The sequence below is a fragment of the Ambystoma mexicanum genome, chromosome 6p, assembly GCF_040938575.1.
Source record: "Ambystoma mexicanum isolate Mex_15411 chromosome 6p, UKY_AmexF1_1, whole genome shotgun sequence".
NCBI classification, from domain to species: domain Eukaryota; kingdom Metazoa; phylum Chordata; class Amphibia; order Caudata; family Ambystomatidae; genus Ambystoma; species Ambystoma mexicanum.
The window spans coordinates 1545844524-1545871778 of record NC_090935.1 but is presented as its reverse complement, the minus strand read 5'-3'; the positions used below and the strand labels follow the sequence as shown (position 1 = coordinate 1545871778).

Here is a 27255-nt window from a genome sequence, read left to right as displayed (position 1 = left end):
GAAATGGGGCCTTGCCGCAATCTATGCCCCCCCCACGCTCACGAAGGAACTGCTATCTGAACTACGGAATTTGCTCCTGGAAGAGGAGGCTGATCTATGGGCGAGAGGAGGCGATTTCAATGAAGTGATGGACGTCGCAGTTGACAAATCTTATAGGAGACCTGGAAGCCGCCCTACCCCGACATCGCTCGCCATGTTCGCCGAAGCACAGGGGCTAACAGACACATGGCGCTCATCCATGGCGATGAGGCTGGCTTTTCCTTTTTTCCGGCGTGCATAAATCACTCTCAAGGATTGATTATGCCTTCATCCCCCGCAGCACAAACCACAGACTGCAAAATCTGCAAAAATCTGCTGAATTACTTGCAACGGGACTCTCGGACCACTCTCCCCTCCTTCTAACCATGAAGAATGCCTGCCGAGGCCCGGATCGCAACTGGCGCTTGAACACATACCACTTGCGGCTCCCTGCAATCGCGGAAGAACTTGAAAAAAAGACTGCAGAATACTTTGAGATAAACAAAGGCTCAGTGGATTGCCCGATCTCGATCTGGGAGGCATACAAGAAAGTCCTCCGAGGAGAAGCCATCCCGGTGGTTTCCGCCCACCGAAATCGACACGTCCAAAAGATCAGGGAAGCAGAATCATAAGTCCTGGAATGCGAATGACAAATCCAAGCACATAGCACTCAAGAAGCAAAGGAGGCCCTGATCACGGCACAAGACGCCCTCAGCAACTTAGCTCTGGACAACGCACGAACAGCCCATCAGCTAGTCCGAAGCCAAATCTATGAACGAGGTGACAAAGCAAATAAAACTCTGGCCTGGTTGGAGAAACGTGAGCAAAGCAGAGGACACCTGCGCGCTATCAAATCTCTGGAGGGTACATTGCTGATAGACGGCGCTGACATTGTGGAAACATTCGCTTCTTACTACAAGAAACTCTATACTCCTCCCACCGGAAGCCCTGCACTCGAGCCCTCTTGCTACCTCGACCGGATTGAGATCCCGAAACTCTCACAACACCAATCAGACCTCCTGAATGCTGAAATGACGGAGATTGAAATACAAGAGGTGCTCGCACAGCTAAAACCTGGGAAAACTCCGGGCCCCAACGGCTTCCCCACGGAGACTTGGAAGTGCCTCTGTGGCACACTATCGACTCATATGCACCGTATGTTCCTACACTGTAAGGAACAGGTGGCACTCCCCCCGGACCTCAGGAAGGCGTGCATAGTTGTCATACATAAACCCGGAAAATCCCTGGAGGAATGTGCCTCCTACCGTCCCATCTCACTGATCAACGGAGAAGCCAAGGTCCTCGCCAGAGCACTCGCTAACAGACTATTGCAGGTGATTGAGACTCTCGTCCACCCGGATCAATGTGGATTTATGCCCAATAAATCCACTCGCATGAACTTGCGCAGAATCCAACTTGCGCTGAGTAGAGCCAAAGAAATACCGGCCCCACTGGCCCTCCTGGCAGTGGACTTTGAGGGGTGGGACGCTTTATGGGCAATCATGACTCGAATGAACCTCGGGCAAACATTCATATCATGGGTCAAACTTCTCTATGCATCCCCAGAGGCCACGGTGAGGGTGAACGGCAGGTCCTCCAAACCATTCCCTCTGGGCCGAGGCACAAGTCAGGGGTACCCACTGTCTCCACTCCTCTTCCTCCTGGTCATTGAACCACTCGCAATAGAGCTCAGAGCTAACAATAATTGGTCTGGATTCGCCTGGCCGCGTGGGGAGGGTCGACTCTCGCTCTATGCGGATGACCTCCTCATATACCTCAGCAACCCGAGTACCTCATGCCCTATTGTCTCCCTTATCCTTAGGGAGTATCAAAACTTCGCGGGCCTAAAGGTGAATGTGACCAAAACCATTTACTTCCCGATCCAAGGCGGCGAGTCTGCGATCCCAAAGACCTGCCCATACCATGTCTGTATTAGGGAATTTAAATCTCTGGGCATACGGCTCGATCCGACACTAGAAGGGTTCCTCCAACTCAACCTTCAGCCAGTAATAGAGTGGTTTAATAGGGATGCCTCCCACTGGCAATCATTCCCCTTATCGCTAATGGGTAGATCCGCATTATTCAAGATGATGACCCTCCCCAGACTCCTGTATGTTTTCCAAAATGCCCAACTCACCATCCCCCGGGAAACTTTCACACTTATTGACAAGAACCTTCGCACACTGCTATGGGGAGGGAAACAGCCCAGAATTGCCCTTAACACGCTCCAGAGATCGGTATGAGAAGGAGGCATCGGTTTACCCTGCATACGCACGTATTACCTCGCGACACAGATTGGGGTGGTAAATGACTGGATACATGCAGACCCCACACTACCATACATCCGTATTGAAATAGAGACCATGTCCCCAACAACCCCGCTGCAGATCCTGTATGCCCCCAACTACCACCTCCCGTCGTTACCAAAAATGTTGCACCATATCCGTCACGCTTGGCGGAACGCACACAAACTGGTCGGCTGGAAAGGGAAACCAACACTATCCCAACCCATATGGCAGAACACGGTTCTAGGTCATTTGGTCGAAAATAAATGGTCGACAGGACAATTGGTCGACACCAAAAGGTCGACAGGTCAACTGGCCGAATTTATTTTTTGTTTTTTCACAATTTCTTTATTTTTTGGGGGGTCCCCCCAACTCCCTTTTTTTGCTAAAAAACCCTTTTTTACCCTAAACAAAAACCGAAAAAATATATATATAAATAAAAAAAAAATCGACCATTTGACCTGTTGACCAAATTGTGTCGACCAATTGTCCTGTTGACCATTTGTCTGTCGACCATTTGACCGGACACCGCAGAACACGCACCTCCCGGAAATAGTAAAAATGGGCTCTTTTGAACACTGGCAAGCAAAAGGGATACACACACCAGCACATGTGATCCGGGGGGGCACCTCCTTGACTTTGAGACCATGCAAGAGCAATTCGACTTGGCACCTATGGACCAGTTTTGACACGCGCAGCTGGCCCATGCCATCCGTACTCAGTTCCCTGACACAACAAACATACCCCCCTGCTCTCCCATTGAGACCAATGTCCTCCCGCAATGTATTCCCTCCAAGGTTACCTCTACCCTCTATCAGGCCCTCAACTCCTTCGGGGCCACACAACTTGATGGACTCAAAGAAAGGTGGGAAAGGGACTTAGGTGAACTGGAACCTGAAGACTGGATAGAAGCATTAATGTCCCCTAGGGAAATTGGGATAGAAACTAAGCTCAGACTAATACAACTAAGATTCCTTCATCGCTCTTATTGTTTGCGCACTGCCATGGCCAGATGGGGGGGAGCCGAGGATGGGACATGCGTTGGAAGCAAAACTGAGCTGGCCACCTTCTACCATATGATCTGGTACTGTCAAGTGTTGCAAGTCTTCTGGGGGAACTGTATTAATACAATCTCCACTGTACTGGCCACGCCGATTCCCAAGGATCCCAAAAATGGCACTTCTGGGCATCTGGGGGGAAGTAGACTTGACAAAATACGAAAAAATGTTTTTGGCGGTTGCACTGGGGGCAGGAAAAAGACTTATCACGGCTAAATGGGGCTCTACAGACCCACTGTGCCCGAATCGCTGGAGCAATGAACTGGACAGATGTGCAGCTTCAGAACGCCGGATCTATAACGCGCAGGGTTGCCCCCACAAATTCGAAAAGATATGGGGTAAATGACTCGAAGCTCACTGAAATTCACCACCCCCTACCACCCCAACCCTCCCCTTCTCCCCCCAGCCCCCTCCTTATCCATCCCTTAACCGGTGGATGTAAGTCGGAACCTGGGTTACCAATATTTATTTGTCTCGCAACCGCCCTACAGCGCCCCTAGCCGCGCTTGATACTGCCATGTTTCCTTTTCTGATGTATGCCAATGATTAACGTCTATGTTTTCGTTGTGTTTAAATTCAATAAACAGAGTTATTAAAAAAAAAAGAAGGTACAATGATTTGGTAAATCTAATTCACAAAAGAGGGTCAGATGAGGAATGCCCCATTTTCGAAGAAACCAGAGGTCTTTACTGTGTTGACTAGTGGATCACAGAAAGTATAAAACATTTTAAAATGTGTGCAGCCAGAAAGGAAGTGGTTAGATTCTTGGGAGAAATTAAGGTTACTGTGGTCAGAGGAATTGGGTAGAAAACTCACACAAGAGGAATGGGATAAGGTATGGAAAGCTCTGATAAAGGCTAAGGCAGATTTACTGCTACGCTTTACGCATCAAAGAATATTGTGCAGAATCTATTGGGCCCTGATGCGTATGTGTGCCTTGGGAATGATTGATGACAATTGTTGGGGTTATGGGAAGGAGCGGGGTAGTTTGCTCCATATGTTGTGGAATTGTGAAAGGGTGATACATTTTTGGAGGGATGTGCTTGACAGAATCGACCAGGTCTGGAAAATTACTTACCCACGTGATCCCCTCGCAGTCATTCTACAATTACATGGTTGTGGACATAGTACAAGCTTGATAGCATCAAGCTGGATTAATAAAGTCCTATTGGTGGTAAAAAAGCAAATATTAAAGGTCTGGAAGACAAGGAAGAAACCAACAATAGAGGACTGGATTTTAGATGTGCAAGTTTTGTCAAGATATGAGAAAACTATGTATTATAAGCAGCACAAGGGAGAACTTTATGATGAGCTGTGAAGAAGCTTCATTGATCTTTATGGGTGATCCTGGATTGTACTGTGATAAATTGGGGTTGCTTTTGATTCTAATGAATGTGTTGGGGGTGGGAGGGTGGTTGTGTTTGTTATGCGTTTGTGTGATGTTGTCCTAATTGTTTGTGATTGTCGGATTCTTACTCATTGGTTATATTTTAGGCTAGTTCAAATTCAGTCAGTTTGTTGATAAGATTAATGTTCATTGTACATTATCAGTTCTGTTATTGTTATGGTGAGGTTTATTCCATTGTGATCTAAGATGTAACCCTTTGTTATATTTGCTGTATTTCTTTTTTCCTATTGATAATAATAAATAGAGTTAAAAAAAAAATAACCATTCAATAGCTTCCGCCTCCACCATCCAAAACCCTTATAATAACCTGCTTGTATAAGAAGAGTCTATATACTAGTTAGCAGCATTTACATATCAAACAAGTTTAATTAATTCAAATAATTTTTAATATTCATACAGTCAAATCTTGTCCACCTTTTGTTATGTAAAACAGTAATTGGTATCAACAGATCATAAAAACTAATCTAAAGTGCAAAGTGCTTCCAAAAGTGTCACTGTGCTAAAGTGTTAACAATTCTGTGAACCACAATTCGTGCAAACAAATAGTTAATTTTAAGATCCTTTTGGAGATCTAATATCTAGTAACCCTAGAATGTATAACTAGTGCTACAGATACTGCCGCAGTTTTATTGAAGAATATCCGTACCTGTGGCCACTGCTTGCGTGCCAGCGCTGGGAGTTTCCTGGAACTCGCGCTTTCTGCACGGCCGCTCGTTTCCTGGAGGAGGCGGAGCTTCGGGCCATTCACGTGACCGCTCACGTGACATTCGCCGGCCATAAAAGCACTCCTAGTGCAGCTGAGCGGTGAGAACTAGTGCTACAGATACTGCCGCAGTTTTATTGAAGAATATCCCTACCTGTGGCCACTGCTTGCGTGCCAGCGCTGGGAGTTTCCTGGAACTCGCGCTTTCTGCACGGCCGCTCGCTTCCTGGAGGAGGCGGAGCTTCGGGTCGTTCACGTGACCGCTCACGTGACATTCGCCGGGCATAAAAGCACTCCTAGTGCAGCTGAGCGGCGAGAACTAGTGCTACAGATACTGCCGCAGTTTTATTGAAGAATATCCCTACCTGTGGCCACTGCTTGCGTGCCAGCGCTGGGAGTTTCCTGGAACTCGCGCTTTCTGCACGGCCGCTCGCTTCCTGGAGGAGGCGGAGCTTCGGGCCGTTCACGTGACCGCTCACGTGACATTCGCCGGGCATAAAAGCACTCCTAGTGTACCCTCGCGGTGTTAAGCCCTGCAGGGTAAAGTCCGGAGTCTGACTGTTAAGCGGCTGTTAGGCGGGGAGGCGCACAAGGCACATTATCTCCTCCTACCACTCTTCGGGTTTGTCATTGTAAAGGTAACTTTCAATCCTTCATTACCTTTGGGGTGCGTGGGGACCTCACCAAACTATACCATCACTGAACTAGAAAGGAAACCATTAAATGAGACTCCGAAGCTCACCACCGCTGGAAGAGATGGTAGACCAAGAAGGCTCATACCTTGGGGGGGAGGGCAGCACTATACCTGATGTTCTACCTCTTACTCTTCCAGGAACATCTCATTTACCCATTCAGGCTAGTCAAGACATTATTCATGCTTACTGCCAATTGGCCTCTGAAGTTCATGTTTCCCCCCCTTATTCAGGAAGGGTGGAAAAGAGGATTGGAATACACTCTAACGACTAAAAAAATACAAAGTAGAATCAATGATCATTTCGCAGGAAAAAGAAATAAGAGTACCAATGATCTAGCTGATTTAATGGTCACAGTTGGCCAGACTATCTGTACAAATCAGGAGAGTGACATCACCCTTTCATCACCCCTGTCTATTGACTGTCCCTATCTACCAGAACCATTATTGTCTAAAAATGGTCCAGTTCCATCAGGTTTACAGGACGAACATGAAGAGCGCTCCCCCCAATTACAGGGGGGGCCCTCTACAGCCAGTGAGAACACGCTGACAGCACTGAGTTTTGTATTGAACTCTCTGGTCTCTGTATTCGAACTTTTGAAATCAGAGGTTCAAACACAAGCAGGCGTCTTACTAGAACTCGCAAATGAAGTATCAAAGAACGAATCAACGACAACAGCACTCAATAATATCATGAATACAATCTTGATTCCAATAATAAAAGACTCACAAATTGAGGGAGTGAAACAAGGTTTGGATCTTACTCAAATTTACTCCTTGTTGAAAGAAGAAGCTAAGAATAATCTTATAACACAAGAACTCCTAAGAAATCTCCCCATGGAAATTCGAGACACTACAATCAAGATCCAACCTCAGTTAGAAGAGGATCTTGTGGACTGCTTTGATGATACTCCATTATCAAACTCAGTCCTAGAAGAATTTCGAAGACTAGCGAATGTTGAAATAGAATCCATAGTAGAGATCTCGGAGAGTCCAAACAAAATCACAGTTGTAAATGTCCAAGACTCCCCGCATAATGAAGTAAACTTTGATCCGGTCACCCCATGTCATCCCAAAAGAAGAAGAAGAAATAAGCAGAAAAAGAGGCCTTTAGCAACAGACTCCCACTTTTACCCACAAATGGAGAAAACCCTAAAAAAAACAAAAAAACAAAAAAAAAGAGCTCCAAATAAATCGGGAACAAATGCTTTCTTTAAAAAATTAACATTGAATGAGGAAAAGACCACAGATCCAGAAGCTGAAGCATCTTCAGTTGCCGGCCCCTCTCAGAGTAAAAGCCAAAGTGCCTTAAGATCCATCAAAAGAGGAAAGGGCCCAAATGGAAATAAAGAGATTCCTGCAAAACCAAGGAAAGCCCATAGCGACATTATGCCTCAAACCACAAATATGGGCATGCAAACTGAGCCAATAAATCTTGCGAGCGGAGCCTTTAATATCCCGAGCTCAATCATGCCTAATATGAATATCAAAATAGCACCTATTTTTCTAAAAAAGGGTATCCAAAAAAATGCTAACAGTTGTGGGGCCCTTCAAACAAGCGCAAGCAATATTAAACTGGCGCCTATCTTCTTAAAAACTACTACGAATCCTGCTGTTGCAACCCCAATGGTCTCTTTTCTTGAGCTCCAATCGACTAACGATAATGCTCCAACAGGGCCCTTGGCTCATGAAGTAGACTGCCGGAATGGCCAGGGAAAATCGAAAAATCTAGAGCTCTGTCCACAGACCAGTCCAATGGGAGAGGAGTCAGATGGCCCTTACCACACCTCTCCCGCGAGGGATATAGAGCAGGAAATAGTTGACTTCACAATTCCAAGGATTTGGCTAAGACTGGAAAGACCATTTGGGTACATGTCCCTCTGCAGATCAGTCCTCTTGGCAGAAATCAGAAGAAACTATAAGCTGTTTCTTTTTTCATCAGATGACATTGAATATGTCAAATTTCCAGCTGCCAATGACAAATTTTTCGTGGAGGTTGGCCTCAGCTCTAGAAGAGCCTTTCAGGCACTAATTGGGAATAAAATCGAACTGGCTAGAGCAGGCCTGCTGGTCTTTGAGCGGGAGGAGGAAGATGGATTCAGAAACTACTCTAGCACATACACAAACAGAGAGGATACTCTAAGACTGAGAGGACCAGTCGGTCCGCCGACTGAACATTCAAGGATCCCCATTTCTGGTCCCAAATTGAGCGAGAACCTAATCATGAAATTACCTGAGATCATATCGCAGGTTCTTCTGAATCTTGGCGAGGAGCAAATCAGCCTTTAAGCAAAATGGTCTTGGTCTTGTCTCCTGGAACACAAGAGGCTCTAGCTTTCTAAAAAAAAAGCTACTAAAAAACAAATTGCTAAAAGAATTTGATATTCTACTATTCCAGGAGACATGGCTCGTAAACCCCATAGAGATAGAAGGTTTCACAGTCATAAATCTTGGGGCCTCACAAAAATCTAAAGGGAGACCGGCGGGCGGACTCTTAATGGTCCTCAAAAACTCGAGTATTAAACAAATCATCCCTCTCTGTAATAATGTTGCAGGCATTCAGGCCTGTAAAGTAGAGCTGGACTTAGACAACTCAAGAGTCACTTTAGTACTCATTAATATATACTGGAATCCAGCCACCATAAAGTTGCAAGAGTTTATAGAACTCTTACAGACCATCTTAATAGCAGTGAAGACCAATTTCCAGGGAGCTCACATTATAGTCGCAGGAGACCTTAATGCAGACCATATTACCCCAAAAAATAGCCAGCCCACACATCTCAAGCCGACCTTACTACGAAAGGGTAAACTGTGGTGGGACTTTTTTTCCTCCTGGGACCTTGAAAGGATCCTCAAGCAAAATGGGGACAACGAAATAGGTCACCACACCTGGTGCCAGGGCTCTTCGAAATCCACTCTAGACTATATTTTTGTGACACCAGGTCTCGCATCTCACTGCCCGATCCTAACCCTCAATTGGGAAGGAGGCAGTGACCATGCAAGCCTAGAACTTCAATTCCCGGCTACTCAGAGAGCCTTTAATCTACCGCGTCCGCAGGATTTAGTCGGATTTAAGGGCAAATTGAGAGTGGCTAAATATAAATTTGGTGGGGAAAAACTAAATCAACTTCTAGAAGCAGTCCCGGCACCGTTATGGATTGAGGAATTCCATCCCGAAAGATTTGGGAATTTTGTGTGGTCAATCTGTCCACCACAGGAGATAAAAGCTGTAGGAAAACAAACACACTTCCATCATTTTGACGAGGAAATACACAAGCAAAAGAGGACTCTTCGCCATCTTATTCGCACTCTAAAGAAAAAAGGAGGAGGAGAGCCACGAGAAACCTCGCAAAAAATTAGGAAAGCTAAACAATCCTACAGAAACTGGTCTCGCAACCACAAACATCAAATACAGCAAGAAGATGGGGAAAAGATGCTTCATTTACTTAACGCCAACAACTGTAGAAGCTTCTGGGCTGCACTCAACCAACTGGAAACAGGCCGTAATAGCTCTCTCTGCAACTTAGTTCCAGAGCAATCCTGGATTGACTACTTGACCAAGAACTTTGAACATCCAGGCTCCAGAGAATTCACTGGACCCCCAACGATCTGGTCATTGTCATTCAATCAACAAGACATTATGGACCTCATTCTTTCAGCCTCTACATCTAAGGCAGCAGGTCCTAATGGTTTAACTTATCAGGTTTTAAAAAATCACCCCACATTATGGGCAAAGCTGTTGTACCACCTCTTTCGGGAAATTATAAAGAATGGCTCCTTTCCTCCGTCCTGGAAGAATGCACTGATTATTCCATTCTTTAAGGGGGGCGACAGACTTAAGCCTGCAAGCTATCGGCCAATCGCCCTCCTTGACATTGATAGTAAACTGTTCATGCGACTTCTCCTGAAAGAACTTGCTCACTGGGTTGATACCAACGATATTCTTTCCCGGCATCAAACGGGTTTCAGGAAAGGCCTATCTACTAGCTTAAATGGTCTCATCCTGAACCTACTCAGTGAAGGTTCCAACGAGAAGGATGGCTCTCCACTTTTTGGTGCATGGGTGGATCTATCCAAAGCATTTAACTTGGTGGACAGGGCACATCTTTGGCGGAAACTTCAAAATTGGGGGATCCCAGCACCCCTTCTGGCTATGCTCATAGAGCTACACAGGAACACCACCATTAGGGTAAGGCTAGATGACGCCGGCAATCTTTCAGAGGCTATAGAGGTTTTCAAGGGAGTCCGGCAGGGTTGTCTAGGTGCTCCCTTATTTTTCAACCTTTTCCTAGCAGACCTGGGGAATTTCCTTGAATCGGCCTCTATGATAGCACCTAGGATTAATGGGAGAAGTATACACTGGCTGGCCTATGCAGATGATATTGTCTTGCTGGATGGCTCGGCCCGGGGGCTGCAACAGCTCCTTCTTAAACTAAGTGACTATGCCAAGCTAAATGGTCTAATAATCAATCCCTCAAAATCTAGAATCCTGGTATTTAAACATCCGAGGAAAAACCTACCCTCTAGGAAATGGACCCTCCATGAAACGGAAATTCCTAGAGTCGAAGAGCTCATTTACTTGGGTTACGAAATGTTCGCATCTCCATCCAGGAGTAAGATGCTACCAATCATCCTTGGCAAGACCTCTAAAATCGCGGCCCAGATGAAGAATTTGATGGGGAAGTTCTGTAAATTCTCACTATCGCTGCTTCTTAAATTTTACATTGGTAAGGCTGTACCAGTCCTTCTGTACGGTCTAGAAGTGAAACCTACCCTTTGGAATCACGAGTGGAACAAAATTGAGGGTCGGTTGTGGAGAGCAGTACTAAACCTGCCCGTATGTACACCCCTTAACAGCCTGCGATATGAACTGGGTCTGATCTCCTTAGGCTGTCGAGTTGATTGGAAGCTCTTGTCGCTTTATCGCGATATTATCACCGCTAGACCCTCTACTCTTCTCTTCGATGTAATCGGTCATCATAAAAAGGCCAAATCGAAACAACTTCTCGACCTGGAAAGAAAAGTGGGGGACATTCTACTTAGGCTGAATTTAACAATAGAACTATTGATTGACAATCCTGCGAAAATCAAAAAACAACTTGAAATATGTGACTGGATTCGCACGATTGAAGGAGTCAGGCTTTTAAACCCACCAAATCTCTTCCTGAAAGTGGAGAGAAAAGTAGGCACATTACCACGTTACCTTCAAAAATTCCCCGACCAGAGCATTCGAAACAACTTTCTTAGACTAAGACTAAACTCGGCTCACACTGGAGAAATTTTGGCTAAAAGACACCAGGGTGATAAGACTATAAAGCTCTGCAGGTTTTGCGATCCACCGAACCTACAATCATTGAGACATCTGTTGTTAGAGTGCGAGGGGACCTGGACCGCAAGACGGCAGCTGCTTGGAAGATTCGTCGCTAGAGAGGAGACCTTATCACAAGACTCCTTCTGGGATAGACTAATCTCCGGTCAGGAAGTTATGCTCACCACGGCAATTGTAAAGGTTTTAGAAAACTGCTTGATACTCACAAAGTACAGTTCAAGTGCCATATAGTGGGTGAGCTTCTCTCGACCGATTTGCAAGGCTTATGTTTTTAAAGTTCCTAATGTTCTTCTTTCATTTGATTTTGTAAAGGTTTTCTTAGGAAAGCCATAAACAAATAATAATAAAAAAAAAAAAAAAGAATGTATAAGAAAACAGTTAATATACGTGTGAGAGATTGAGAAGAAACAGAGGATGTAGAGATTATATGGCTCCATGTAGCATAAAGTGGTAACTAACCTACCTGTAAGAGAAAAGTAGGAAGATTACTTATCACCCTAGGTATTGCAGCTCGTTTAATGTGAGAAGTAAGCCCCTGAAGAAGTTCTTAGATTGGTTCTGAATAAAGAGGAATGAAACATGTCGGGCATTGTAAATAGATATTAGATCTCCAACAGGATATTTCAATTAGCTGCATTTTATTGCACAAATTGTGGTTCACAGAATTGTTAGCACTTTAGCACAGTGACACTTTTGGAAGCACTTTGCACTTTTTATTAAAAACTCTTTTTATTGTTTTCAACAAGTAACAACAAAAACAGTGGCTTTTCCCTTACACATCCCTAGAATATCAGAGCTCTTCTCACCCACCATCAGTATGTGTTCAAGATACCCCTTCTTTGGATAAGGACTCACTTTCTCGGGCCTACGTAATAAGGTATTGTTTATAGGGACCCCAGATATCTTGATGCCTGACACAGGGGTGAACCATTCTCCTGTACTCCATTTCGTTACAATACAGAATATCCACTTTCCACTGCAAAAATGTAGCACACCCCACTCTACCCCATACCATGGCCACCCTTGCTTAGCCAGAAGCACTAGTAGCCCAGCCAACCTCTGCACTCGCCCAGCAATCTGTTTAGTGTATCCCAGTAGCGCCACTCTCGGGTCAAGCACCACCCTTTCTCCTGTTATAGTGCTCAGTGTTTCAAAGACTCCTTCCCAAAATTGAAATATTAAAGGACAGCCCCATGCCACATGCAGAAAGTCTGCTGCCAGTGTCGTGGCACATCGGGCACATTCATCCGGGGTGTCTGGAAACAGTCTCTGCAATTTCGCAGGGGTGTGATAGAATTGATGGAGATATTTAAAATGAATAAGCGTAAACCTGCTATTAAGGGCAATCTTCCTTGTCTCTGCACAGCAATAATTCCATACATCATCAGGCATATCACCTCCTAGAGAGATCTCCCAGAGTCGCTGAGACATTGCTGCCCACCCCAGTTTAGATTCTTGTGCCTTACTATAGAGCCAGGACACATTCGTACTGACACCCCTCTCTACCATTTCATCCAATGTAGCGCCTATTTCAGGCTCTCCCAGAAAGGTAGAGAACAGATTCTTCAGGGAGTCCCTTAACCTGAAGTATAGAAATATATCCAAAGGCGTAATGACCCCCTTGCTCTTCATCTCTTCCATCGATAGGAACCGCCCATCCCGGAAAAGGTTCCGGAATACAATGCCCAGCCGCTCCATGCAGCGAACATACCCAAGCTCACTAGTCGGTGGCAACCCCGGTATGCAAGTGACCAATAGGTTAGGGGAATACAAAACCTCTCGGATCCCCTTTTTCTCGTTGCGAACCCACGATCTACAAGTCACCTCCACCATATTTGTCACTTTAGATGATCTTCCAGGGGCAGTTAATATCACGCCCTTAACAAAGATGGCGCTGCCGATGCCCTTTCCATTTACACGTGCTTCTTTTCTGTCCCCCTCGAACCAATACACCAGAAATGCTGCTGGAGCCGCCCCATAATACACCTCAAAATGTGGTAATGCTAATACCCTCTTATCTAACGGCTCAACTAGTTTCTTCCACGATATACAGGCCTGCCTATCCACCAAGATGAACCGATATATCTCAGATTGCACTTCATGAAAGTAAGACTTTGATACTGCTATTGGGAAGTTCAGAAACACGCATAGAAATCGAGGGATCAGGACCATTTTTACTAATGATATTCTGCCATAGATATTAAGTGGGAGGCTCATCCATCTACTCAGCTCCACTCGGGTATGCTCTAATACCTACACATAATTTTCGCAGGTATAATACTTAAGGGGAGCGCGCAATATTGATCCGCAGGGATCGAGTAAAACTCTAGTGCCACTGGAACCCCACACCGTCAGCAATCTGTGAGTGGGAAGAGCACCGACTTTGCAACATTTCTTTTCAGACCTGAGTACTCCCCAAATAACAACTCTTCTTTCATGATCGGTTCTAAGTTAACTTGCGAGTTACTGACATAGATTACCATATCATCTCCATATAAAGAGACCACAGCTCTGTGCCTGTACAGTCGTATCTCACGTTGTGTGTCTGTCCCTGATCATTTCCGCTAATGACTCTATTGCTAAAGCACTTTACACTTTAGATTGGTTTTTAAGATGTATTTTTAAATGTACAGATGGACCTAAGGCCACTCTGTTGATACTTACCGATACCTGTTGTATGTAATGAAGGGTGGATAAGATTTAAGTGTATGAATATTGATAGGGAGAATTCTCATAAATGGCCGATTTCCCTTACCTAATGAGTCCCTTAGCAGCTTTGCTGGATTTCTAGGATTGCATTTTTTCACCTGGTAAGAGTGTAAGCCTTTTTCCCACTCTTACATGTGTTTTGCTGTGTGTTTTCACTTTTTGTGTGATCTTGAGCACTGGAGCCTCACCTACTCCATGGCCTCATATTTTTATGTGTGTTACAAATCACCTTCAGTGCAGTGACACAGGGTTGTCTTAGAGACTTCCCACTGACTCCATTTTCTGGGGCTGACTACTGTCCCCCAGAAAAGGGTAAAGTTGCCATTAACTTTACCTTAGTCATTTTAACCCACAGACCCAGTACACCCCATCCTATATGGAGTATTGGAAAGTGTTAACTCATCCCTTTTTGTCTGTGCCTCTTGGAGCATTGTTTCGCTCCCTTTACATTAAGACTTGGCTGGTGGCAGTGGTATCTACCCTAACTGTTTTACCGCGATTATCTTATATAAACGTGGTATTGTTTTAGGCTATTATATTAGCCTCAAACATAAACCCGCTTGACCAAATACATTTTATTTTGGCTCCGGCTGGGTTTATTCGCCATTTCTTTTTGTTAAAGAATTCTTGTGTTTTTCTCTGCACGCCATACCGGGGATGACTCCTTTGTTCGCTGTCTTTTCGCGGGCTTCTGCACAGAAGCCCTCCTTAAGGCGCCTGGAAGTCTAGGTAGACAGGATGTGAGGGAGGGATCTTCGGACCCCTGCCATGGGTTCCCTTGGTAACCCCAGTCTCACTCCTGTTTGATTGGCTGAGGGGACTGTCCTTGCCAGGACAGCCACCCTGCTGTGTGATTGACAGCCAGGCAGTATGAATGGGGGAAAACTGCATAAAAAGCAGGTCTCTGGGACTGGAAAGGCAGAGTCGCCACTAGAACGAAAGAACCAACGAGGAACTGGCAGAAGAGGACCCCTTCAACGACTGAAATGCCCGGTTAAGCCCTGCTGCAGGTCCGATCTCCAGAATCCTACGACAGAGAAGATCCTCCAGGAAACTTCTTCCCTTGAGCTGGTGGGACCAACCAGTTCGCCCAAACTACAAGCCAGGACCCCTCCTCTGGTCGAATTCGCTGTACAGAGCTACAGTGGGCTGGATAGCCAGGAAGGTCAGACCCTGCTTGGGTTTTAAGGAGCGTACCTTTTATTTGTTGCTTTGCTCTGTTGCTGGTTTCTTCCCTGGGTAATGCAGGACCTCCAGTCTTCCTACTTCTTGTCATTCCGACAGTCGCTTCAGGAACCGTGAGCCAGCAGGAACTACCAGGAATGTCCGCCTCAGCTGCCTCTCCGTTTTAAGGTACTGTGCAAATCCGGTTGTCCGTTTCGTTCAACCGCGGTGAAAGTGTTTGAAATCTTTCTCCAATCCGAGGGCTTGTCCTTCTCTTCTCTTTGAACTAACTTTTGTATCAACCAACCTCGTCTGGAAACCGTGCCACAAACTTTACCGCAAACTACCCTGAACTGTATGATCTTGAGCAAAAGACTTTTGACCCATTGACTTTGGCCCTAAGCATTTTCTACCTGATTCTATCTCTGTAGTTCCTCTTGTTCAATTGCCCTGAGTACTTTACTTACCTGTTGGTTTGACCTAATTTCTAATAACTTTGTTTTTCCCTCCCTTTTAAATTGCTGGAGTGCCATTTTGCTCCCACTTCATTTTGTGAGCATAACTTGTCTGGAATTTAAGGGAAGTGGTCTGGTGTATTAAGAGTGTGATTTTTTTAGACTGCTTATAATAGTGTACTGTTTTACAACTGAAGAGTGAAATAAATGTATATTCTTTTACTTGGAAACCTTGAGTCAGTGTTTGCCTGAATCATAGTAATTGCTGTCCTTTGTGTAACTATTTGATACTGCTCACTTACTCTTGAGATAAGCCTGGCTGCTCCGCTACTGCTACCACTATAACTGTGTAGTACAGGCTTGTACCAAAGGTGAAATTGTACTGTCACTTGTAGTCTTAATTGTGTGTGGTGTTCCCAAAGGGTACTGCATATAATTCTGCCTAACAAATATTAAAACTTGTTTAAGTGAATTCAAATTATTTTATTTATAAATATTGCTAACTAGTATATAGACTCTTCCTATACAAGCAGTCCAGGAGGGTTTGTTTATTATAAAAGTGTGTTAGCTTAGGGATAACCCCCCCTGCTACTATATCAAATTAACGCTGGGATCTCCCAAAGTTCAAGCGATCAACCAAAGCTCTTCCTCACATGAATTCATAGCCTTCCACTTTTCCTGACTAGCGTTAGTGCCTACTCACTGCGGTATTACTGAGACTACATGCCTACATAAGTTATGGTCTTATGTAGCCTCGTATGCCCTCCTTTTGGCCACAACTGCTGCAGATTGGTATTTTTTTTTAGAACTGTCTTTTTACCAAGCACAAGAAATTACATGTATAGCATGCATTCACAGGAATATAAAATGAAATGTTAGTGAATATTGCATTTCTAAATATACAAACTCCATCTATTTTTAGAATTGTCAATCATGAACACATCAACAAAAATGACTTCAGCACCATCAGCCAAAACGGAGTGACGCACACGTACAATGGTGACGTTGTTTTCTTGGAGCTTGAGCGGTGGAAGCAGGAGTATCTCTATCATAGAGCGCTAAAGCAGATTCCAGCGTTTGTACTCTTTCGCAAGTGGAAAGCATTTCACGTGTGGCGGAAGAATGTCCGCTCCAAAAAAATCAGTAAATGTCGAAAGTCACTGCAGGATAACTTATTCATCGTTAATGCGGTATGTATAGATCTACATTATATCAACTTATTTAGATTGAAAGATAGTGTTCTTAAAACTGGGTATTCAACCTCACACAAATATCCATTCAAACTATTCTTTTTAGTTTTGCTTATTGGGTGGCAATATTCCATTAGAGTACAGCTGGAGATAAATTACTTATGCATGGCACAAAGCTTGCTGGTGTTTGGTTATTAACCCACCCAAAACCGCCCATGGCCTTACTAATACTTATGGCCATTCCCACCCGCTCCCAGCCCCTCCTCCCTAAACGTATCCTCCTGGGATCTCGTTGAGCTAACTTTATCAAGCCTTACCATCACACGTTGTGTTCAAAGTGACTGCCTGTGTTTCTTCAAAGCAGTCTTCTGAGAGTTAATGACTTAATTGGAGCTGTGAGCATGCTGCTTGTTTAATGCAAATCTGTTAACCAGGTCTGCCTTCAGTCCTGTCGATTTACAAGCACTATGCATGCCCTTCACTGAAGTCCTGTTAAAAACAAGCATTGGCAAAGCCAACAGTTATGGCTTGTTTATAGGTATTCAGCGTTTGCCAGGCACTGCTATTATATGCCAGGTACGTGCACCATTTTACAGCAGCTACCATCGATGGCCAGTTAATACCACTATGCCAGTGCCTGGCAAATGCCATTCTCATGCCCACAAAAACATAAAACTGTTGGCATTGCTAATGCTTGTTTATTGTTTAATTTTGCACTAGAAAAGGGCACTGAAAACCAGGAAGTTCCAGGCTTCCCATGCCTTTTACTGCCCAAACTGGGAAACGAGCGACAAGGGCGGCTATTATGTACCTGCATGGTGGCTGTCATTAGAATGAATCTCTATGGATTCTTTGATGATCATAAGAATTGGGGAGTCTCATTTCATTAATTACATAGACGTTTCTCAATTAACTAATGTAATCCCAATATTGTACAGTTCACTCTTTGGTTGGAAATATTTCAATGCGTGCCCTGCCAAAGAAAATAAATTACCATAACCACAAACCAACAAGACAGCGAGTATACATTTGTTAATACACACTTTCCTTCTCCACCCACACCTCTAAGGTCTCTAAAAAGTCAAACGTCCTACTCCACCTCCTCCGAGGTACTCTGCCTTTCCTTTCCTTCCCCCAGAAGCTCATGGTATCCCAAGCTCTGGTTCTCTCTAGGTTGGACTATTGTAACAGCCTCTTTCTAAATCTACCTCCCTCTACTCTCGGCCCTCTGCAACTAATCCAGAACAGGACTGAGATTTGTCCTTGATCTCAAGCCCTGGGATTGTTTCTCTCCAGCTCTAAAATCTCTCCATTGGCTCCCAGTGGATGCAAGGATTAAATTCAAAACCCTCTGCATTGTCCACAAGACTTTCTGGGGCCTGGGTCCAAAATACCTTCAGCTATCCCTCCGCAAATACCTCCCCTCTTAGCTCTTCGCTCCTCTACCTCGAACTCCCTCAGGGTCAGTCGTTTTTCAGAGAAACAAGCTGGGGGTAGATCTGATTTTGGCTGGGGCCTCCCTCTGGAACAGCTTCCCTGCAACTCTAAAACTTGAGGGGAACAATTTCCGGTTCCGGAAGCACCTCAAGACTTTCCTCTTTTCTTTTGCCTTCACTCCCCCCCTTCACTGCTGATCTGTTCTCGGCACTGTGCACCTGGCCACCCACTGTCCTCCGGGCCTACCCTGTCTGCTGCCTTAAAATTAGCACTTGCAAATTGATGGCTGCACTACCACTGTTTGTTGCCTTTATTATGTATTTATTTATTATTATTTATCTGTTTCTCCTTTGCTTCGCACTTTCCACTTCTCCCCCCTTGCATGCGCTTTTCCCCCTCCACCTCTCCCATGCACTTGCGCGTTCACAATGTCACTGGGCCAAGTAAGATTGCTGTTTTGTTCTCGCCTGTTCCCCTTCCTTGCCTTGTCGCACTCTGAAACACTTGTGTACGAGCGCAATAGAAATAAAATATCAATATCAATTAAACAATTTTAACAGCTCAAAAAACTGAGCATGATAAGAAATAGGAAGCCTGTGTCCACAATTCTTCAGTATTGGTTTCCAATTTTCCAAGATTGTCATCAAAGGTATCGGTCCTTGTCTTGATTTAGGTGCACTGATGTATAGACTCGTTATTGTTAACACTTTTGACAAAGTTAGTTAAAAGGGTGACAAAGTTAGCAAACATGTTTGAACTTATGAGGAAGACAAGACTTCTGCCTTACATCTTATCGGGTTCAAACAAAGCTCGAGGGCTTTTTAACCAACTCCTTCTCACAATGTCATACTCTGGTTAGCAAATGGTTCCGCTGTTGTGAGCCATGTCTGTTTCTCACCTGGAACCTGGGATCTGCAGAGCTGTGGAGTGCCGAAGTGAGAGGCCACTCCCCCGAGCATAAAAGCTGTAACAGCCACTCTTGCCGGCAAAGCCCTCTGGCCGGAAAAGGGCTCGGCTGTTGTGAGCCATGGCTGTTTCTCACCTGGGATATGCAGAGCTGTGGAGTGCAGGAGTGAGAGGCCTCTCCTCTGGCATAACCGCGTTAACAGTGGCTTGGCTGTTGTGCGCCATGGCTGCTTCTCACCTGGGATCTGCAGAGTTGGAAGAGAGAGGCCACTTCCCCAGCATAGAACCCGTAACAACCACTCTTGCCAGTGAAGCCCTCTGGACGTCCAAGGGCTCAGCTGTTGTGAGCTGTGGCTGTTAGGAGATGTCTAGCTTATTGGCTGTAATTTGGAGTAGTTGTTGTGTGTTTTCCTGCTACTGCTGGTTCCTGCTTCATGCTGTGCTTGTTGCCTGCCCGCGGCAGGATTTGGTCTGAGGTAGTTGTGCAACTGGGAAACTCCACATAATCATTACTGCGAGCCAAAGACCTTGGGCCCTGTATCATCGGTAAGGAGGCTTTGTATACTCTGTACACTTCCTTTTTTTCCGGAAAACAGAGGGTGCCTGAGAATGGTTAAGGGTCCTGCGGTATGCACTGAGGGTGGAGACTGCCCACCTTCAATGGGGGAAGTTGTTTGCATCTTGCTTGCTTCCTACATTTGATGCGAATCCCAAGAAAAATATAATCAAGTTATGGAAACTGTGGTAGCTGTGCAGCGTGATGAATCAGAGGATCTTGTCCCTTCTATTAAGAGAGGGAATCCTGCCCCCATAGCCAAACCAAGGCGTTACCTAAAAGTTCCCACAACTTCACCTATTCTAAGCCATCACACATTACTGTCAGACTCCTTGTCCCTTTCCTCATCTAATGTTTCAGAATCCGATTCTGATGAGTCCTTAGTCTGTGGAGTGCTGGGTGTCTTCTTTCTTCCAGAGTGCCGACCCTCAAAGAGGTAAGGTCTGCCCCTGGAGGAAGCCACTCTGTCCGTCTAAGTATACAGCTGGACTGAGTGGTTCCCTGGGTATGGGCCTCAATGGGAGGAAAAAGCCAATAGGCACAAAGAAAACGGGTCTTCTGGCAGATCCAGCTGCTTCTGGAGTATAGAAGCAATGAAGGGAGGTTCTTTGGTCCGGTAACAGAAAACCATAAGATGGAATAACTCCAGGAATCCAGAATGCAAATGCGATAGAAATGGCAAGAAGGTAGCATGGTGTGCAGTGTTCAAAGCAAGAAAGATAGCTCACCAAGGCACATCAAACATGAAGGGCAGGGGGCAGTGGCAAGAAGGCAGGAAAGCAGAAAGTGGAGCAGAGAGCAGTAATAGCGTCTTACACAGTAAAGAAGGAATAGGGTTGCAATGCATACGCGAGTATTGCTGCCTGATAGATATCCTGGTACGAACAGAGACCATCTTGGAAGAACAACTAGAAAGGTAAACCTGATCACGGAAGTAACGTGAAGGCACATTAATGGCAGTGTCTCCAGACATGCCATAATCTCCAACCGCTGTGTGTCATGACAATATGTCCCCTTCTTAGTTTCTTCATTCCAGGTTTGCCAGGATGTTGCCGAAGCAAGTGTTGGAGCAAAACTGGGGCCTTAATATGAGAGACTGGCTCCCAAGAAACCTGGGATGATGAATAACCCTTCCAATGCACCAGCTACTGTAAAGTACCATTGTGGTGTCTGGAATCCACTATTCTTGACACCTCATATTCTAAAGAGTCTTCAGAAGGCAATGTCTAAGTCGATGGTCTCTTCTGGGGAAAACGCATCAGGCTGGTAAGCTTGCAGCAAGGATCAGTGAAAAACGGGGTGTATTCTTCATAGATGTTTGGGTAGACATAGTTTGAAGGCTACTGGGTTGATTTTCTTGTCGATTCTATATGGACCTATGTCTCTTGGTGACAACTTGGTAGGACATCCCCATCTTGGTAGGTATTTGGTAAACAACCAAACCAGAGTGTCCTTATCCCTTGCAGGCACTGGACTGTGATGTGTATCCACCTGTTCTTTATTTAGTTTACTCTTTTCCAAATTGGCATAAGCTAATGTATGGGTCTGACTGATGTTCTCCAGCAGGGCATTGATGGAAGGCAAACTAGAAGGACGAAAGTCTTCACACGGAAGAGATCTAGGATGATAACCGTATGTGCAGTAGAATGGACTCATCCTAATAGATGTGTGAATGGTATTATTGTAACAGAATTCTGCAGTTGGTAACAGTTCTACCCTATTATGTGGATTGGCATTAGTGAAACAGCGCAGATACTACTATAAGGTATGGTTTCGCCTTTCTGTCTGTCCATTAGTCTGTGGATGGTAACCAGACAACCGCGTTTGTTGAACCCCCGAGAGGATCACATAAAGACTTCCAAAAGGTGGAGGTATACGGCTGAGAACCTCGGTCGGATGTGATAGCAGTGGGAAGCCCATGTAAGCGGAAAATGGCCTGGAACACCTAAGCAATTTTCTCCTTCTGGCCTCTGTGCACCATCCATCATTCCCAGCTTTCTCATAGTGTGTTCCTGTGCTCTGCTTTTTATATTGGTAGGGAGGTCTAACCAGTTTCAGGTGCGGGTGACTGAAAATTGAGGACTGACTCTGCCTGTCCTCTTTAATGGGAAGAGATGGAGACTGCCCATAGGAGTCCATGGTTAATTGGTTCCTATGGCCAATCTTCATAGTTCCGTTCCTTTTCTTCTTCATCCCAGTGGTTTTGAAAGAAGACAATGGGGAGGAAGTATGGGAGTTGTAGTTTTCCCTAATGATGGAGGGAACCTTCTGTAAGTGTTTTTGAAGGCGGCAGATGTATGGTTGTAGGTGAATGGGTTTTAGATGATAATGGGCCTCATTATAAGTTTGCCAGTCCGGGAACTACAGTACTGGTAAGCTTGCCATTACCATAGTTCCCGGACTGGCAAACTACGTGTTGTGCTCGCGGGTGCCTTTCTGCCCGCCAGGTCGGACCTGACAGGCAGAAAGGCACCCTCGAGCACAGCATGTCAGATGCACCGCACCATTTATAACGGTGCGGGTGTATCAGATCTCCCCATTCCCATTTGAGCCCTTTGGGGCTCAAATGGGAATGGGGAGTAATGGATTCCGGCCCCTGGCAATGGGGACATACAGGGTTCTCCATGGTCGGAATGGCCCTGTACGTCCCCATTGCCATGGGCTGGAAAAAATGCACCGCCAGGGTTGTAATGACCCCCAATGTCTCATAGTGTCTGTGGGGATGTCGGATATGGATATATTCCTTCTCCTACGCCTCTCTTTAATGTTAGCACCTGTTGGAATTGGGGAGGGGGCAACAGGACAGGATTCATAACAACCTAAACAAGGTGGAGGAAGTGTTGGATAGGGGGGAATACCTTGTCTCGCCCAAGGACATTCCTCCCTCAGTCCCCAAGGAACCCTGTCCACCCCCGAGGTCTGATTCCAAGGGCGGTGACCATGCCCGGCCACCTGCACAAAATATCCTTGGGGGTCTTTCCTTGAGAAAACCCTTGGGTTTCTCACGACCCTTCCCCTAGAACCTTGGCCTTCCGCACAAGGAAGATTTATAACTGTCCCCTCCATGAGTTCTTCTTCTTCCCTATTTATGGGAAAGTCTTTTAAGTTGTGGCTCCAATCCCCACAGAAATATCATTTTTCTATTTGCCAGGATTCTGATTCAGTTAGGGGAGTGCTAGAAGCCACAGACAATGATATGATACGATAGGTTATTTATAACACGCTTAGTACCCAAAGGTTTCTAAGCACGGACACGGGGATCGAACCTGTGTTGCTTCGTGTCATCTTGCTTCCAAGGCGAGCATGTTGCCGTTGAGCTATCCTCCCGGATAGTTCTCCTTTCTTTTTTCAGGTGATAACAAGTTTTGAGGGTGTGGGGGGCAGTGTCACTCTCTTCTAATACCTCGTGTCTCAGGTTCTCCGAGCTTGATGTGGGCTCACAAACATATTTATCTACCTCAAATGGAATAGCAGGGGTTTCTAAATCCTGGGGAGGTATTTCAACCAGGAGGGTCTCGCTTGTTTTCTGCTTTCTGTCCAACCCTGGATTGCATACAGGGAGTTTTGAAAAGAGAATTGAGGATCTCGAGACCACGGGACAGAGGAGTTCTCCCTCCTCTTTCTCAACCTGATGTAGAGTTTGGGGTGTGCATTTAAGAGATGTATCCGGGGAGAATACCTGTTCCCTAGGGTTAGGAGGGTAATGACTGAGGAGAAGTCTCAACTCTTCCCCTAGGGGGTTAGAGTCCTCCAAGGAAATGAGTGGATGTTTAGATGGTATCCTATTTTCAGAAAAAGATGTTATTCCCTGTGGGTTTTTCTTCTTAGGATACATTATCTGTTCCTCTTCTCCTCTGAATAAGTCAGGATGGTGGTTCGAGAAAGGTCAATGAGATGTATGGTCTCATTAGTTTTCTCATACAATGGTTCTCCCAGGTTCTGATATATGCGGTTTCCCAGACGTTTACCCATTTTAATCTTCATGGGATTTGCAGACAAATTGAGGATAACTAATCGCAAGTCATCTCCACTAGCAAGGAGAGGTATTATTTTTAAATAATTTCTACTGTAGGGCATCATATAGACCAACATATTGCAGGGAAAACTGATTTGTAGTTCTAACGATGTCAGAATTTTATTTCTCCCTGGAACCAAGTCGTCATGGGGACATATGAGGTGATAAGCATTCCCGTCTATCCATTTTCTCTGAGGGAGAATGGTTTGAGGAGTCGAGGGGTAAAAGGTGATCCCCATTCTAAAGGTGGAGTCCTTGCGAGGTTGGTCAACTTTCTTATTAATGGAGAAGAATTCAGATGTAGGAAAAAAAGATTTTGTCTGTGAGCGCTAGAGCCCTTTTTGGTAACATGTATGCAGTGGATGGGAGACAGAATAACTCTGATGCCAAATAATCGAACAAACTCAGGAAGATGGCAAAGTATTTCTGTTTTATTATCGATGATCTAAAACAGGGAGTTACAACGGACATCAACGGACGTTCGCTCGAGCCTTCAGCTCAAATCACATAAAAACAATCTTTTATATAAAAAATGTGTCATAAGTGACATCATACTATGTGGCAAATAAGAAAAACCTGCAGGGGATTGTGTCAGGACTAAGGGGAACATCTTAGTACTCTTTCTATAAGGGGTCGGGTTGTGATTGTGTCTCTAATACCAGGTGGACAACTTGTGCCCTCCCCTAGTGCAAATTCTCGTCAACATTATTATGAATGCAACTTATCATTTGCTCTCAAACTATAAGGCTCTTTGTTATATGGTCCTCTACAATTGGTTGCCACGCTTGTGCCATGTCTGGAACATTTGGTTCATTTAGCAGCACGTAAACTCATACAAGCTAATGCCTGTCCTGCCGCCTCACCACACCTGTGCTGCTCATTCCATCTGACTGGGGTAAGCCTAATGAAATTACAGAGCGCACAGCGGTGTGGCAATGTCTGTGGACAAAAAAAAAAGAAAATGCTTTTAATGTTACTACTGAATCGCTCATCGTGGATTACATCTGTTGGGCAGCACTTGATCCCTTCCGCTGCTTTCATCATTTTTCGCCTTTTCCAATGGCTCTTTCAGCCTCTGCATCACTGACTATGGCCTTCCAACATGGCCGCCTTTGTTTCCTCACCTAACTGTGTGTGCCTGGCCTGGTCCTGCTCCCTGTCCCATTGGTTGCACTTGGCTTTTTAAGCCAATCACAGCAACCGGGAGGCGGGAACCGGCCCATCCATACAAGGATCCACATTGAGGTCCACCTCATTCTTCTTCTCTCTGCTGTACCTAGCCCTGACAACGCTGATGCCTGTCCTGCTGCCTCAACCACGCCTGCGCTGCTCGTTCCATCTGACTGGGGTATGCCTAGTGAAATTACGGAGCGCACAGCGGTGCAGCAATGACTGTGGACAAAAAACGAAAAAAATGCTTTTAATGATGTTACTACTGAATCGCTCGTCGTGGTTTACATCTTTTGGCCAGCACTTGTTCCCTTCTGCTGCTTTCATCATTTTTCGCCTTTTCCAATGGCTCTTTCAGCCTCTGGACCACTGACTATGGCCTTCCAACATGGCCGCCTTTATTTCCTCACCTAACTGTGTGTGCCTGGCCCTGCACCCCCTCCCATTGGTTGCACTTGGCTTGTTAAGCTAATCACAGCAACTGGGAGGCATGACCTGGCCCATCAATACAAGGCCCACATCGAAGGCCTTGTCTACCCCTGTCTGCCACGGTATGCTACCATGGTCCCCCTTGCCTCCTGTGATGGCTCTGTGTGTGCCCCTCACCCACTTTTCCCCCTTGATGGCTGTGTGTGCCCGTTTCCCCCCTTGCTCCCCATGATAGCTGTGTGTGCGCGCGCCCCTGCCCCCATTGCCCCCCGTGATGGCTGTGTTTGTGCCCCTCACCCCCCTTGCCTCCCATGATGGCTGTGTGTGTGCGCCCCTGCCCCCGTGATGGCTGTGTGTGTACCCCTCACCCCTTGCCCCTCTTGATGGCTGTGTGTGTGCCCCTGCCCCCGTGATGGCTCTGTGTGTACCCCTCACCCCTTGCCCCTCTTGATGGCTCTGTGTGTGCCCCCGTGATGGCTGTGTGTGTGCCCCCTTCAGCCCCCATGCCCCCTCTGGCAGTGTGTGTGCCCCTCACCCTCTTCCCCCCTGATGGCTGTGTGTGTGCCCCTCAACCCCCTTCACCCCACGACGGTTGTTTGCCCCCACCCTCCCCCTTGCCCCCTGTGATGTTGGTTTGTGTGCCCCCATCCCCCTCTTCCCCCGTTGTGATTGTGTGTGCCCGTCACCCCCCTTGCCCCTCTTGATGGCTGTGTGTGCGCCCCCTGCACCCGTGATCGCTGTGTGTGTGTGCGCCCCCCTTCCCCCTGTGATGGCTGTGTGTGTGTGCCCCCTACACCCCCATTCCCCCTCTGATGGCAGTGTGTGTTCCCCTCGGCCCCCTTCCTCCCTGATGGCTGTGTGTGTGTCCCTCACCCCCTTTTCCCCGTTATGGTTGTGTGCCCCCACCCTCCCCTGTCTGTGCCCCCACCCCCCCTTACCCCTTGCGATGGCTGTTTTGTGCCCCCACCCCCCTCAGGTCTCCCTTTATGGTTTGTTGTTACCCCTCTTTCTCCCCCTCTCCTTCTCCAGCACTTTGCTATTCATACTTGCTTCCTGACCTATATGATGGTTGCCTGTCTGTGTCCCCCCCAGTGTCATCACTGATATTTGTGAAGTCATCTTTGATGTCCTGAGTGTTAGTCTTAGCAATGCACGTAGATGGTGCGAGTTATGGTTGCTTAGCTTATTGTAATGGGGGAATGTGCAGTGGCGTTTGGTTGCACTGTGAAGTTTAACATTCTTTTAGTGGAATTCTTTTACTGAATGCACATATATATGCATGGCAGGGAAGGAAAAGAAAGGGGCTAAACAAGTGAGGACATCATTGATGTCATCATTGTCATTTGAGATGACATCTTTGTTGGCCTGGGTGCTAGGGTTAAGCAGTGCACAGGGGCGGTGGCAGGGTTGGGGGCTTAGTTTACCATAACTGTCGAATTTCAGGGTTTTTTCGGTTTTAAATTGAGGCATAAAGGGGAGGAGGAAAGTTTTTTTTAAGTGAAGTGCACAGGTTTTTGTTAGGGCAACTCAACCATAACGTCCCCTCAACAAAGTTTTTTTTGTAGTGAATTTCACTGGTTTTTGGGAGGGCAACTTAACCGGAACGTCCCCGAAACAAAGTTTTTTTGTAGGGAATTGTATAGGTTTTTGGAAGGTGGAACGTAAGCATGAAATTGTGGCAATGAAGTAGTTGAGCAGAATATACATTGTAAGCATGTGAGTTAGAGATATG

The 27255-nt window shown here is 45.9% G+C and overlaps 1 protein-coding gene across 1 annotated transcript in view; it reads left to right on the top strand.

Moving 5' to 3' along the window:
- The window catches only part of DNAH6 (dynein axonemal heavy chain 6), a 3423448-nt gene that overhangs the window by 539298 nt on the left and 2856895 nt on the right, over window positions 1-27255 (top strand). The window contains exon 5 of the mRNA XM_069626424.1: window positions 16743-17010. Within this exon, the coding sequence (XP_069482525.1) occupies window positions 16743-17010 (268 nt within the window). The remainder of the gene's footprint in view (window positions 1-16742; window positions 17011-27255) is intronic.